This window comes from Labrus bergylta, chromosome 1 (assembly GCF_963930695.1).
Source record: "Labrus bergylta chromosome 1, fLabBer1.1, whole genome shotgun sequence".
Lineage (NCBI taxonomy): Eukaryota > Metazoa > Chordata > Actinopteri > Labriformes > Labridae > Labrus > Labrus bergylta.
In genome coordinates, this window is record NC_089195.1 from 30,143,776 (window position 1) to 30,156,628 (window position 12,853).

The window sequence follows — 12,853 nt, forward strand, 5'->3', positions numbered from 1 at the left end:
TTTTGTTTTGTTGGAAATATAAATCTTTTCTCCATCCCCCTGTTCCTTCCTTTTTACATGCATCAAAATGTTTACCTTCTCCTGATCTCTGTTATATCCCGACCAAACACTCACACACACACACACTCACACACACATACACACACACACATACACACACTCCCGTCCATGTGACCTCTGACAGCGATCCGCCTTGGCAGCTTAGTGAGCGGTATCTTGAGCTCTAAGAGCCGTTCCTCACAGATGTCTGACTCAAGGCAGACTCCCACTTCCTCAGTTCAGAGTAAGTTGCTCCACAGTTTTGAGAAGGGGGGGGGGTTGTTTTGTTTCCCTCTTCTTACACAGTCATCAGTAGAGGGAAGTGTCTAAAATCCTGAGTTCCTGGAGTTCTGATTATATCCTGTGTTGATACAGACCACGCTTGGGATTGATGGATTCCAAATTCCCCTTCTCCATTTAAGTGACCCTCTGTTTTCGACCCCGAACTATCCGCTCCATCTCTCCAGTTTTATCTCCGTTAAATGATCTGAAGATGATCTCATTATGATTCATTTGTCTTTTGGAAATAAGATGATCTTCTCACTTCTCTATTTATGTTCCTGTTTGACTGATGAAAACATGACTCGGATTAAAAATCGTATCTACAGTCACCCTCATGTACACACACACACACAGACACACACACACACACACACACAGACACACACACTGACACACAGACACACACACTGTTGTAGCTCATGGCTTTGAAGGCGCTAAAGATTTTTACATTTGGTTTCTATTTGACATGTCTTTTTGTTGCACAATTTAAGTAATTTCTTTAATATCCCCCAGCCTGCACCAATAACAATAAAGGTAATTGTCAACATTATTTAGTTAAAACTGCTTTTGTACTGAATACTTGCATCTGAGCATTGGTTTGTCTTTGTTAATTTGAGCTTTGTTGGGTGAAAGGAATCGTGTCATCATGCATTATCCTGCCTGATATCACTATTAGTCATGGGAGGCTTTCTTTCTTCTTCTTCTGTTTCTCAGATATTAAAGAAAAAGGCAATTGTGTAATGACTCTTTCCGAGCGCCTTCCATTTCTAATACTTTTTTAAATCCAGCTAAATCGTAGAGTAGAACCCATTTGAAGCTGATTTGATGTCAGATTTTCTTTATCTGCACTCAGACCTTACATTTGCCTGAAATACAGATTTACTCCAGCATCTTTTTCATCCCTTTGTGTTGTTGACGTTGTTCTTTCACCCTGTGTTGCAGCCCGCAAACAGGAGATTATCAAAGTCACTGAGCAGCTGATTGAGTCTATCAACAACGGAGACTTTGAGTCCTATGCGTAAGTTCTTCTCTCTTAGACACACCTCACAGATAATTCATTATTTCCCTACGTCCTTTGCTGATTCTGTCTTCTGTTTGGGCCGAACAGTAAGATTTGTGATCCTGGTCTAACCTCCTTTGAGCCCGAGGCCCTGGGCAACCTGGTGGAAGGACACGACTTTCATCGCTTTTACTTTGAAAATGGTGAGTTCAAAATAGATTACTGTTTCTATTAATGTGTGATCCAAAAGGGTCTTCAATACGGAAAGGTGAGCTTGTTATAAAAAAATAGTCACAATGTGAAATGCTTGCTCATGCCACTGTTGTCCAGAGTTGAAACATGCGAGCTGTGTCCCAATTCAGGGGTAGCATCTGTGGAAAGACCCCGCCTTCATAGACTGACATGAGACGGTCTGGTCCACAAAGGATTTCTGGTGTGCATCACCAGCTGTTCCCGCTCTTCCCTTTTGTCCAACTCCCCTTGTTGCCTAGCGATCTCAACAGCTGCACTGTGACTAGCTAACACAACCAACATCATATAACTTAATGGATTAAAGATGATTTTAAGTGACAGTAAGCAACATGACGATTCCAACTGAATGCACACCAAACCCCACCGAGGAAAGGAGAGAGAGCGAGAGAGAGCGCTGTAAACACAAGTCAAGTAGAAGCTGGATGATGCTAGTTTGAAAGTTGACTGTTGCCAAGCAATCCAAAAGTTCTGCACACAGAGTTGCTGTATTTGGCTTAGTGGCTAAGGGCAAGCTAACCCTCATTGATTGTTCGGTTCAGATAGGATGAGTACTGTCTCAAAACTCAAAACTAAGAAGGGTGGCTCTTCACGTTTTCTCAAAGGAACATTTTAGTTTAATATTGTTTGTGACAGTCGATTATCAAAAAAATCTTGTTTTGAACTAAAATTTTAATGAAAAAAAGTGACATACTGTAGCTTTCAAGTTTCAAGGCCCTGTTTGTTTTATTAAGATTTGTATCGCTAGCTTTTCGACTTGGTTGAAACCAACTACTTTGATTTAAAAGTTTGACCGTTAGCCTCTAGAAAGTCCGGCATCCTGTTTGAATTGAAGTGCAATGAACTTCAGGATGCACCGGATGCATCATTGGTGGCCTGGGAAAAGTAGGAATTATATGTCAGCCACATTTGAAGGAGCCTTCGAAATGGGGTTAGCCACTCGACTTGTCACTGTGACGCCGTCTGTCCCTAAATAAGCCCCCTCCCAAGCATGCAGCCCCTGAATTGAGACACCGAGGTGATTGCTGTGGGGCCAAAGTTGCTCCAACAACCAGCCAGTTGGCTCTCTACCAAAGCTAATTGTTAGGAAAGAGAATATGGCCCTTGGAAGGATTGAAGGTTGTGTATTGTTTATTCACATCCTTTTTTTTTTGTTGAAGTTTTTCCTGCTGCTCTGACCACTAAGAGAAGATTTGTTATTATGAACATGTTTGCTTACACTGTATGTCCTGAACTATCTAAACACGAGTTGTTTGCTTTGAGGCACTAGGGGGAAAAATCACTTTGTGATCATTACTTGGAAGAACAACTCAAAACAAAATTCCCATTAATTTTCTGAAAAATGTTTATGATTTAACTACATTTCAACTTTGAGTATGAAGCAACAATCAGTTGCCATACTGTGCGTTTATATATTTGTTTCGGGTATAAAGAAGGCCTCGAATGCAGCGATAGGGATATTGAGCGTGTTGATTGCTTGACAGAGAGTTTAAATGATGCATTAGTTGGTGTTTGCTTAGTTGTTACTTCAATGTCACCGTTCGGTCCTCTCAGATTGCAGTTTATATTTCCTGGTAAACCACAAGGTCGTAGCTGAGATTATGAACCTCGAAGAAGAAAAATCACTAATGAATAATGACTGCTATAAATGGCAGAATGTCCCCAGTCTGGGTAAAAATAGTTCAGATAAACCAGATATGTCCTAGAAACCTCAATCACTTGGCGAGCCTGTGCTTGTCCACTATCCAACATCAACATATGGAGACTTTCAGTTCCCCTTGCTTTTGTTTCAGTCAGTATTCTTTCTGAGGAAGGGTCAGTGTTTTGTTTTCAAACAGTCATGCAGCTGTTTTTTCTCATCCAACCTCACAGTTCATGGGAAAAGGCTTCAGACGTAGCTGTTGTACATGAAATGTGATACTGAATCGTGCTCCGTGTGCTCAGACATTTGGTCTCTCTTGCAGCCCTGTCCAAAGGGAATAAACCAGTGCACACCATCCTCCTGAACCCACATGTGCACCTCATTGGGGAAAACGCAGCGTGTATTGCCTACATCCGACTGACCCAGTACATGGACGGCGCCGGCATGCCCCGCACCATGCAGTCTGAGGAGACCCGCGTGTGGCACCGCCGTGAGGGCAAGTGGCAGAACATCCACTTCCACCGCTCGGGCTCGCCCAGCATCCCGTCCCAGTAAGAGACAGTAAGAAACACACAGCACAACCCTCCAGAACTGCTCACCTTTGTATGTGTGGTCTGTACACTGTGACATCACTGTTCAGTCAAGCCAAACCACATCTGTTAATAAGTGGTTAATGTTGCAATATGCTTAAACTGTCATCTGTTAGTGTTGCTTGGTGTTACGTTAGCCTCTTAAAGTGGACCAACTAAGAAGACACTTCTCACTCAGCTCCATCTCAAACGCCTCTAAAGCTTTCTAACCTAGCATAGTGCTAATTACAACAGTAAAAGGAGAAAATGTATCAGTTTAAATCATAGTAAATTCTGATTTCTTCTTATTTCTAGCTGACAATGTGGGGTTTTTTATAGCTAAAAAGACACCAGATTTTATAAGCAGTTTCTAGGTTCCACAGAGGAATTGTTTGGTATCTTTGAAGTTGGGTTTTATTTGGTACTTGTCAATTGTAAGCGTATCAGTCACTAGAGATAGCGATCAGCTCGGCCCCTTTATGTAGAAACTGGACAAAAGCTGGGCTATGCATCGCTGTAGAAAGGGTCGTTTGGATTAAACAGTACGTCGTACAACCCCACTTCAAAAGTACAGAACGGTCTCTTTAAGTTTATCCTAGCACTTCACTTGTAAGTTGTCTGACTTTTTAATGTTTCCAGCTGATTCACTGTCAAACTAAAACCTGTAAAAGGATCCTAAATACACACTCGATGGCTGCATGCATGATCTAATATTTTAATTTTAGAAAGCCTTAAACAGAACCAGGCGGCACCCCTAAAAGTTTATGCATCATGAGGTAGTGACAATCTCAAAGTTGACGGACCTGCCGTGTTTGGTAGAGGTTGCTTTGTTAGGTCTCAACAGATACTTTGTGGTGGAGTAGTTTAGTAATTAGTCCCTTTTTGAAGGTGGAGCATTTAAGAGCAGTGAGAACATAACACAAAACACACTTTGATTAGTCATAGTGGGAAAAAACATACTAATGGCAGCTTAATGAATAGACCTTGCACAGTGCACACCCATGCAGCGTCTTTTTATTAAAACTTGAATTCTGCTTCGGTGAAAAATGGGTGGAGGTACTGTGAGGTCACCAACCTGATCGTTAGCTACATGTGAATCAAAAAGGTGTGAGCTGTTTTGCCATCACAGGTGCAACAGAAGTAAAGGGAGAAAGATGTGAATAGAGTACAGTCCCACCCATACAGGATTGCTCTAATTAGGCTGAATAAGTGTGAACATCTGTGTGGGTGGTCCTTGGGTGTCTAAGGACAAATCCCAGTAAGTACCGAAGGTGTGCCAGCCAGCATGCAAAAGCAATTTTGTGCCAGGTTTGAGTTTCACTCATGCTTTTCCTGCTTTCACATGTCCTAATGTCTGCTGCTCAATTAAAACTCTGTATTTGCCAAGACTTGCATCACTGATGTATGTTGGCCCTTTTATTGTAACATTTAACTAAACTGCCGCTGTCACAGTTTTGAAACAGGGACGTGCAGAGGATTTCAGAGGGACGCGGGCCCAATTTCCAAAAGTGCCATTTTTCAAAAGAATTGAATAAATATACTAAATATAAATGAAAAATTCTCTACCTCCCATAGTACATTTAGAGACTGTAGGTATTAGGATATGGGATCGTACTGCAAGATGACAAACTCCACCACTGATCAGCTGCCCCACAGCGACTCTTGATGGCAGATATGAGCATCAACTTTGTTTAGTTTAGGGAAAGAATTACCATCCTCCTGGTGAAAAGGAAACAGTTAGCTCCTAAATCAAAGGTTTCGATCTAGACACAATCATGAAAAAATGTCTACAGCCTAATTTTTTCTTTAGGCAGAAAACAGGCAGAATACTCATGATTGAACACAGGATTTTCGGGTCTAAATAAAGACATATACTGTATATCCAGTGATCTGTGCATCCCATTAAAACATAGATTTGACATTGACATTGATTGACTTTCTCTCTCTCTCTCTCTCTCTCTCTCTCTCTCTCTGTCTCTGTCCCTCTCTCTTTACAGTTAATGGGATATCAACATGTGTTCAAAAAAAGAAAAAAAAAAACCCCATCAGCAAATCTAGCGGGGGAGTCAACTAGCCAACCCATGACTGCCCTCCTTTGACCCTTCTATAAGGACATGACATCGCACAGGACACAAGTATCAATACGTTTTACTGTTACAGCATTTTATTAATGGACATCATTCGAATCCACCGCTGGGTGGCTGCACACAGTATTTGGACATTATGAAACAAGCATATTGACAGCATATTTTTTGTTTGTTTTTTAAGATGTTTTGGTATGCATTTTAAATATAAAAATAGAGATGTTTAAAAATCTACTACTGTAACCTCTCCCAAAAATTAGTTCTGTATTTTTATGTGTATTTATGTGTGTGCAATACGAAAAAAAATCTAAAAAAAACATTTGGAAGATCAGAATGTTAAAATTAAGCTTGCTTTAGTTCTGGTGATGTATATACATTGTGATTGTTGATCAAAAACAACCATTGAAATTGCTATTCTTGCTAACAGAGGAATTAAGAGTTTAAATCCAATCCAGTTTATGAGCTACATTTATGTTTGCTATGAGCTAAGTCATACTGTTTGAATCGTCCGGTTACAACCTATAATACTAATTTACATGTAAAGAAAAGCAGAGCAGCTTACACTTTGCATTAACATATGTTTGCCTTTATATCAGTGAAATAAGAAATAAGAGAATGTAGCATATATGTAATATATGAAAATCCAAGACTATTGTGTAGTGCATGGGGGGGAATATTGTAAGTAAGATCATATGAAACTATAATATCTTCTATTTGATTTGTGAATCACTGACTTGTTTGTTTGCATTCGTTAATGTTGTGCATCGGTCCTGTCCCTGATGTTTCTAATGTCCTCCAGTATCATGGAACTGTTGTGAAAACAATAACACACTTATGGTTAACATCCAGCGTAAATATCTGAACCTCATATCTTAGAAAGAGGAAAAATAAACTCCTGGTTGCCGAAGCACCCTTTGCATTTTGTATAAAAATGAGGTGTAAACGAGCTCATTTTTCATAATGTTTGTACTTGTATTGTATGACTGTGTGTAGGGTTTCTGTTGTCATTTTATTCTCGTCATTTTCCAGTATGTTACGTCGCCAATTGCACAGAGAAGGTGGAGATGATGAAGAAGGAGCTAAGGCACTCTAGTCTCTACTTTTCAGTTCTAACCTGTTGGTTGGGCTAGTGAGTCTGGAAGCGTCTTAAAAGCGTTGGATTGAAGGTTGTTGCAGTCAGGCGAGAGGATGGTATGACAGCAGCAGGAGGAGCCAATGAGAGTTGGACTGCAATAAATGTTGGGATGTCTTCCTCGACGATCAGTGCTTCTTCTAACAGCCGGTGGTTTCCTCACCGCTGCAGGACAATGCCAGTGTCTTCGTCATCCTTACTGTTTGCTCTTTTCAATTGGTCGGTCTCTTTTATAAGGGGAAAATATGATAAACATTTCTTTTGACGAAACGTATGATGTCAATGCAATGCACCACTCCTTACATGGTGTGTACCTGTTGCCAGCACGGCAATGGATGGCTTAAACATGTTTAAGAAATAAATAAATCAGCTACAAGGTGTGATAATGAATGAGCTTTAACTTGTTTTGTGTTGCTGTTTGATGATAATAGCCAAAGTGCACAGATGAACAAAAGCTGTTGAGTGTACTAGAGATAAAGTTAGTAAAATGTAAAATATTTTGTTGTTATCCTTGGTTCATCTTAAAGGTCACATATTACGCAAAATACACTTTTCAATTCTCACACTCGTATGTGTCCCTAGTCAGTCTACAAACCCCCCCCCCCCCCCCCCCCCCCCCAAAAAAAAAAAAAACCCATCCTCTGTCTTCTGCCTGCTCCACTTTTTTGAAAGTGTGTGCTCAAACAGGCCGTTTGGAGATTTTCCCTTTATGACATCACAAAGGGCAGTAACTCCTCCCCCAGGTGGGTGACACTCCCATAGCTAGGTGTTTGTTCTGCCTTCTGAGTCTGCCTTCTCACTGTAAACAATAGGGCATTTAGTGAGAAAGCCAGAGCCACCCGAGCCCTTCCAGAGAGGGGATGTGGTCAGACACAGCTCATTTACATATTTAAAGCTACAGACACAGAAACAGCCTGTTCTGAGCAGGGCTGAAATAGAGGGGTTCATAGGCATGATCAAATACAGGATCAGAGTGGATTTAGAACAAGAAACTTCACAGACATGCTTTGGAGACCTCTGAGACTTATTTTAACCTGTTTGAGGAGGAGAATAATATGTGACCTTTAAAGCACTCTCAGGATATACAGGCATGATCTATTAGTTGATATTAACATATTTTGCTCTCGTGCTGAAGAAGTTATTTGCTCTTTAAACCAGCAGTCACAGAGAGTATAATAGTTGTCAACTATGTTATAACATAACAGCTCTAACCTGTGTTTGCTGAAATTATTAACAAAATGTGGTGATAGTTTAACCAGGGACCAATTTTGGTGGCTTACATGATAAGACTACAGCTCCACAAAAAAAGTCAAGAGACCACTTCGAACATGTATTTTTTCTTTGGTTCTTCTATTTAAAAGTTTGTGTTTGAATGAAATAAAAAATGTGGGGTTTGGTTTATACAACGTTCCTTCCAAGGTCACTTCTTCCAAATAAAAACAGATAATTTATTCTCAATATTTATACTCAATATTGTCAGGTCGTTTATCTGTTTTAACGCCACTGGCTGACCTCCAGCAAGATTCACTTTGAGAAGTGTATCCAGACCCGAGGACCTCCATCGACCTGCATGTCCACAAGAGAATCACGATCCATCTCATCCAAATGCGCCTTTTTGGACCCATGTGAGATCTCATACTACGGAATGTAATCCAACAAAGAGTCCAGAAGACAAATTGACTTAAGTGTCATGAAATATGAGGTAATGCCTTATTCCAAGAAAATGAATTAAATATTTCTGACTAGAAATTAAACATATACACTTGGTAAGATTTGTTTTTGCAGTGAACCAGCTAGACCCTTGCTAACTGTGTACATTTGCTGTACATGTTGTAACTGACTGGGGACCCCCCCACTGACCGTATATTAGTCATTTATTTAACGAAAGGCTAGAAGCAGAAAGTAGCCTCCATGTTTACACTGTAGGACTGAGTGCACATCATTTAATAAACATACACACAGGTAGACTCCCACACTGTTGAACTTTACGTGAAAACTCACATTTAAAGGATTTTTACGATTTTTATCTTTCTTTTCATTTCAGTTGTTGTCAGATGATCTGGTACATATACAGCCTTTGGAATGATTGACTCCTCTAGCCTGGAATTAAATGTTTTAATATTTATATTTGGTCCATCTATGCTTTGCTATTGTACCATACTTATTCTATCACTAAAATTGAATGTTTTATATTTACACATTATTTGAACTTATGGTATCATGCACTGCAGTATTTGCTGCTGAGATTTCTCCACTACCTCTGATGCCCAGCAGGGGGCAGCACATGCCTACTCCGCACTCCTACCCTGACTCTCCCATGTCCAAGGGACAGAGATTAAAACATGCAGCTACATTATGTAAAATGCTAATCTTTTTCAAACCATTCTTTGTTAAACTGCAGTTGACAAATATGAATTATATTGTATGTTAAAGTGTGCAATCAAGACAACTGCACCTATCCAGAAGATAGAACAAGATACAACACTTTACATTTGTAGATTTTTATTCTCTATCAGCCATAGACACACTGCAGCCATTTTGTTTTTGTCTTTTTGAATTTTGATACAGTAATACATGCCCTTATAGATATTCATATATGCATTGTATATGTATATAGCTGTCATCATCACAGAAAAAGGGATGCTGATTTTTCAAATTAAAAGCATACCTGTCACAGTGAACTTCCACTAGTTTTGCATTTTACATTTTTCTAAATCACAAAAGTAAACAGTGATAGTTAAATAAATACATTACATGTTGTAGATACATACAGTAGCGATGCTCAGAGCAGTGAGTAATGGTATATTTAAGCTGTCCGCCTGCTTCTTTACGCGTGTCTGGTGTAACACCACCATGTATTTATCATCTGTCACTCCGAAACGAGACGCTCTCAGTGGCTAAAGATATACTGTACCTCAGATTGTGTGCACACAAAAGCAGGGAGGTGATCCCTCCTGACATTCAGGAGTGCATATGTGTAAAATATATGTGTCTTTAGTTTGCTGACTGAAACTGGCACGCACTCTTAGTTTGCTCACAGGCTCATTCACTCACACACACACACACACACACACACCAATGTCAACACCTGGTCCAACACTTTCTTTTTCATACGATAAACATATAAATTCTACATTAAATAATGAGTAAAACCTGATCACCTTACCTCAAATCTCATTTAGTGACAAGTATCCTGGAGCGACTGTGACAATCTAATTCACCAGTGCCAAATCTGGGGGGGGGGGGGTCCTCACTGATATATATTTATATTTAAAAAAAATCAAGATTGTCTCTACTTGTCAAAAACAAACAAACAAAAATAAAATAATAATACAATTTAAAAAACACAGGAGCTAAACACCACTTAGACAATACCCTCTTCAAACTAGCTGACAACGCAGCATTACACACATGCATGGACACACACACACACACACACACACACACACACACACACACACACTCATCTACACATTCATCCAACATTATCAATTAGTCCATTTCTAACAATTTAAGAGAAAAAGACAGAGAACAGAAAAGAAAAGAAACGTGATGACAGAGAAAGAAAGACTCACAGAGAAGAGAAAAGAGAGGCAGAGAAAGGGCAATCTGTCGAACTACAAAGCAGTCAAAGCTGGGATCAAAATGACAAGATGTTGATTAGTCATGCCTGCTCTACTTCACATGAGTGATTATTAGTTCCTAGGCTACTGATGTCTAGATTATAGATAATATATAATTCCCAAGGACAGGTTACACATAGCCTACACAAAACACAGCAGCAGCAGCAGTAGTTAAATTCAGTGTCGATACAGTCGGGTTTTCCTCTGTGTGACATCTTCATCACCTGAATCAGAAGAGCAAACAGGCTAGTACAGTGAGTGAGACCGTTTTTTTTATGGGGGGTGGGGTGAGCAATATCTGAGAAACTGTAGTTGTGAGAGGCAGTGCAGTGTGGGATACTGTCTTTAAAGTCCAAGCACCTACTCGGAGAGTAATACCAGTATTTTGCACGTGAAGTGGTCCTTACCCTCGGGAGGTTTGTGAGTTAGTCGATGTAAATAGTGTTCTTTTTCATTTTTTTTCTCTTGTTGTTGTTGTTGCTTCACCGCAGCATCAAGACAAACATATCAAAGACAATTCTGATGTGGAAAGTAATCAGGGAAACGACAGAAGGCTTTCTTTGGTCACAAAAAAAAAAAAAAAAGGTAAAACAGCATCAGAACATGAAAAGGAAAATGATGAGGACATTATTCTAGCTTAGGAAGACGACTCCAAAGTGTGAACAAAAAGCTCATCTTCCAGGACTGTAACGGGAAGACTGTGGTAGCTTTAGGGTGCAGTGATGCACACTGGGATTGCATGTGGCTAATGCATAGGATTACAGGGAGGGGGGAGGAGGGGATTCTTTAGCATGGGCAGAGCCAGGGAGTGGGGGGAGAGTGTTACACATTCTTCTACTCGTCCTCCTCCTCTATGTCCTCATCGGTGTCCTCCGATTCTTCTTCATAGTAGCGGTGAAAGAGCTGCTGGAGATGCTGCTGGAGATCATGTGTTTTTGACCCTTTTCTGGGGTTGTCCACTTGCTCTAGAAGGACCTGTTTGCGCTGCCCAGCTCCCTTCACCACTGTTCGTCTGAGGGTCCGACCTTTACGCATGTGGGCCCTAGAAATGGAGCCGGGGTGGAGGTGGATACAAAAAGAAAAAGACAGGTCAGCATCCACAAACAACCAGCACCTTGCATGCTAAACCTGCTTCATCTTACACAGGAGAAACAACAATTAGAAAAATGTATCATGCTTTGTTAGTTCAGTTTTCATGGATGCACAGCGTCAAGGATTTCAAGCTACTTTCTAGCTGCTTTAACCAAAAAACACTTTTAACAGGTGTAAGTTTAAATCCTGACTTGGGGTGAATAACATACAAGCTACAAGCCCTGACATATAAACCGAGCCTTATCAAGGTGTTCCCCCAATAATTAGTCGTGAAAACCACTTTAGTGCTCTTTGGCATTGAGTCTACATCCTACTTGTTCATGACGTAATCAACCACTCACCGACACACCTATGAAACTGAAACAGACACCTTTGTGTTGCTGTGTTCCCCTTTTGCCTCAAGGGGGTGCCATCTGGTCAGTGTGGACACAGAGCTAAGAACAACAAACCTTTAGGGAGTTTGACTTCACTCATTTTTTATAAAGTCATTACTTTCAAACAATACATTTAGTTAGGATATATTTTAAAGATGCCATATTAATGTTTTATATGTTGCATATTATACCTTTTACCACACTTAAATTAGCAATGTAAAAATACATGATCCAATCTGACTGCCAAATCAACCTCTACTGCATTCACAGGAGGAGGCCAACTGGTATATGACTCACTTAAAAAAAGGCGAGAAGGTGTCTTCTGTTAACCAAAAATATAAAAGCATGTCTCATTGGTTGTTATTGATTGTTAGCTAAGTTGTTAATGATAGCAACATTAACAAACATTAGTCAATATTAGTAAGATAAAAAAAAACCTTTGCATGGCTGTGAATGTAAGAAATCACACTCAAAGAAATCAAGCAGTTAAACACACACACACACATACACACACACACACCTCCTGACCACAGTTCCATCTTCCTTGACAGTCTCTCTTTCTACCACATGAGGGAGCTCTGTTCTGCTAAAACCACTCATATAACCTAATGCCTGATGGCATAAAAAGAAGGAAAAATAAAAAATAATTCAACAATTTAAATCATGAAAATATAAGGAGGCTAGATTGCCATACTGGAATCAAATGAAGGCCTTATAGACAGGATATCAGATAAACATGTGCCAGCTAATACGTCATGGTTAAATTA

At 40.0% G+C, this 12,853-nt stretch overlaps 2 protein-coding genes across 18 annotated transcripts in view; one reads left to right on the forward strand and one right to left on the reverse strand.

Moving 5' to 3' along the window:
- Positions 1–7,601, forward strand: part of camk2d2 (calcium/calmodulin-dependent protein kinase (CaM kinase) II delta 2) — a 45,384-nt gene extending 37,783 nt beyond the window's left edge. For 4 of the 11 annotated variants that reach the window (XM_065958971.1, XM_065958974.1, XM_065958968.1 and 1 more), the window contains 6 exons: positions 185–283; positions 835–855; positions 1,264–1,339; positions 1,430–1,524; positions 3,535–3,773; positions 5,779–7,601. In XM_065958971.1, coding sequence (XP_065815043.1) covers positions 185–283; positions 835–855; positions 1,264–1,339; positions 1,430–1,524; positions 3,535–3,767 — 524 coding nt within the window. In that variant the 3' untranslated portion in view covers positions 3,768–3,773; positions 5,779–7,601. The remainder of the gene's footprint in view (positions 1–184; positions 284–834; positions 856–1,263; positions 1,340–1,429; positions 1,525–3,534; positions 3,774–5,778) is intronic. The other 7 variants (XM_020641899.3, XM_020641900.3, XM_020641894.3 and 4 more) reach the window with 3 other exon arrangements.
- Positions 7,602–9,482: 1,881 nt separating this feature from the next.
- The window catches only part of ank2a (ankyrin 2a, neuronal), an 86,354-nt gene continuing 82,983 nt past the window's right edge, over positions 9,483–12,853 (reverse strand). For all 7 annotated transcript variants that reach the window (XM_065958961.1, XM_065958942.1, XM_065958952.1 and 4 more), the window contains 2 exons: positions 12,607–12,698; positions 9,483–11,662 (listed from right to left, as the gene is read on the reverse strand). In XM_065958961.1, the coding sequence (XP_065815033.1) occupies positions 11,455–11,662; positions 12,607–12,698 (300 nt within the window). In that variant the 3' untranslated portion in view covers positions 9,483–11,454. The remainder of the gene's footprint in view (positions 11,663–12,606; positions 12,699–12,853) is intronic.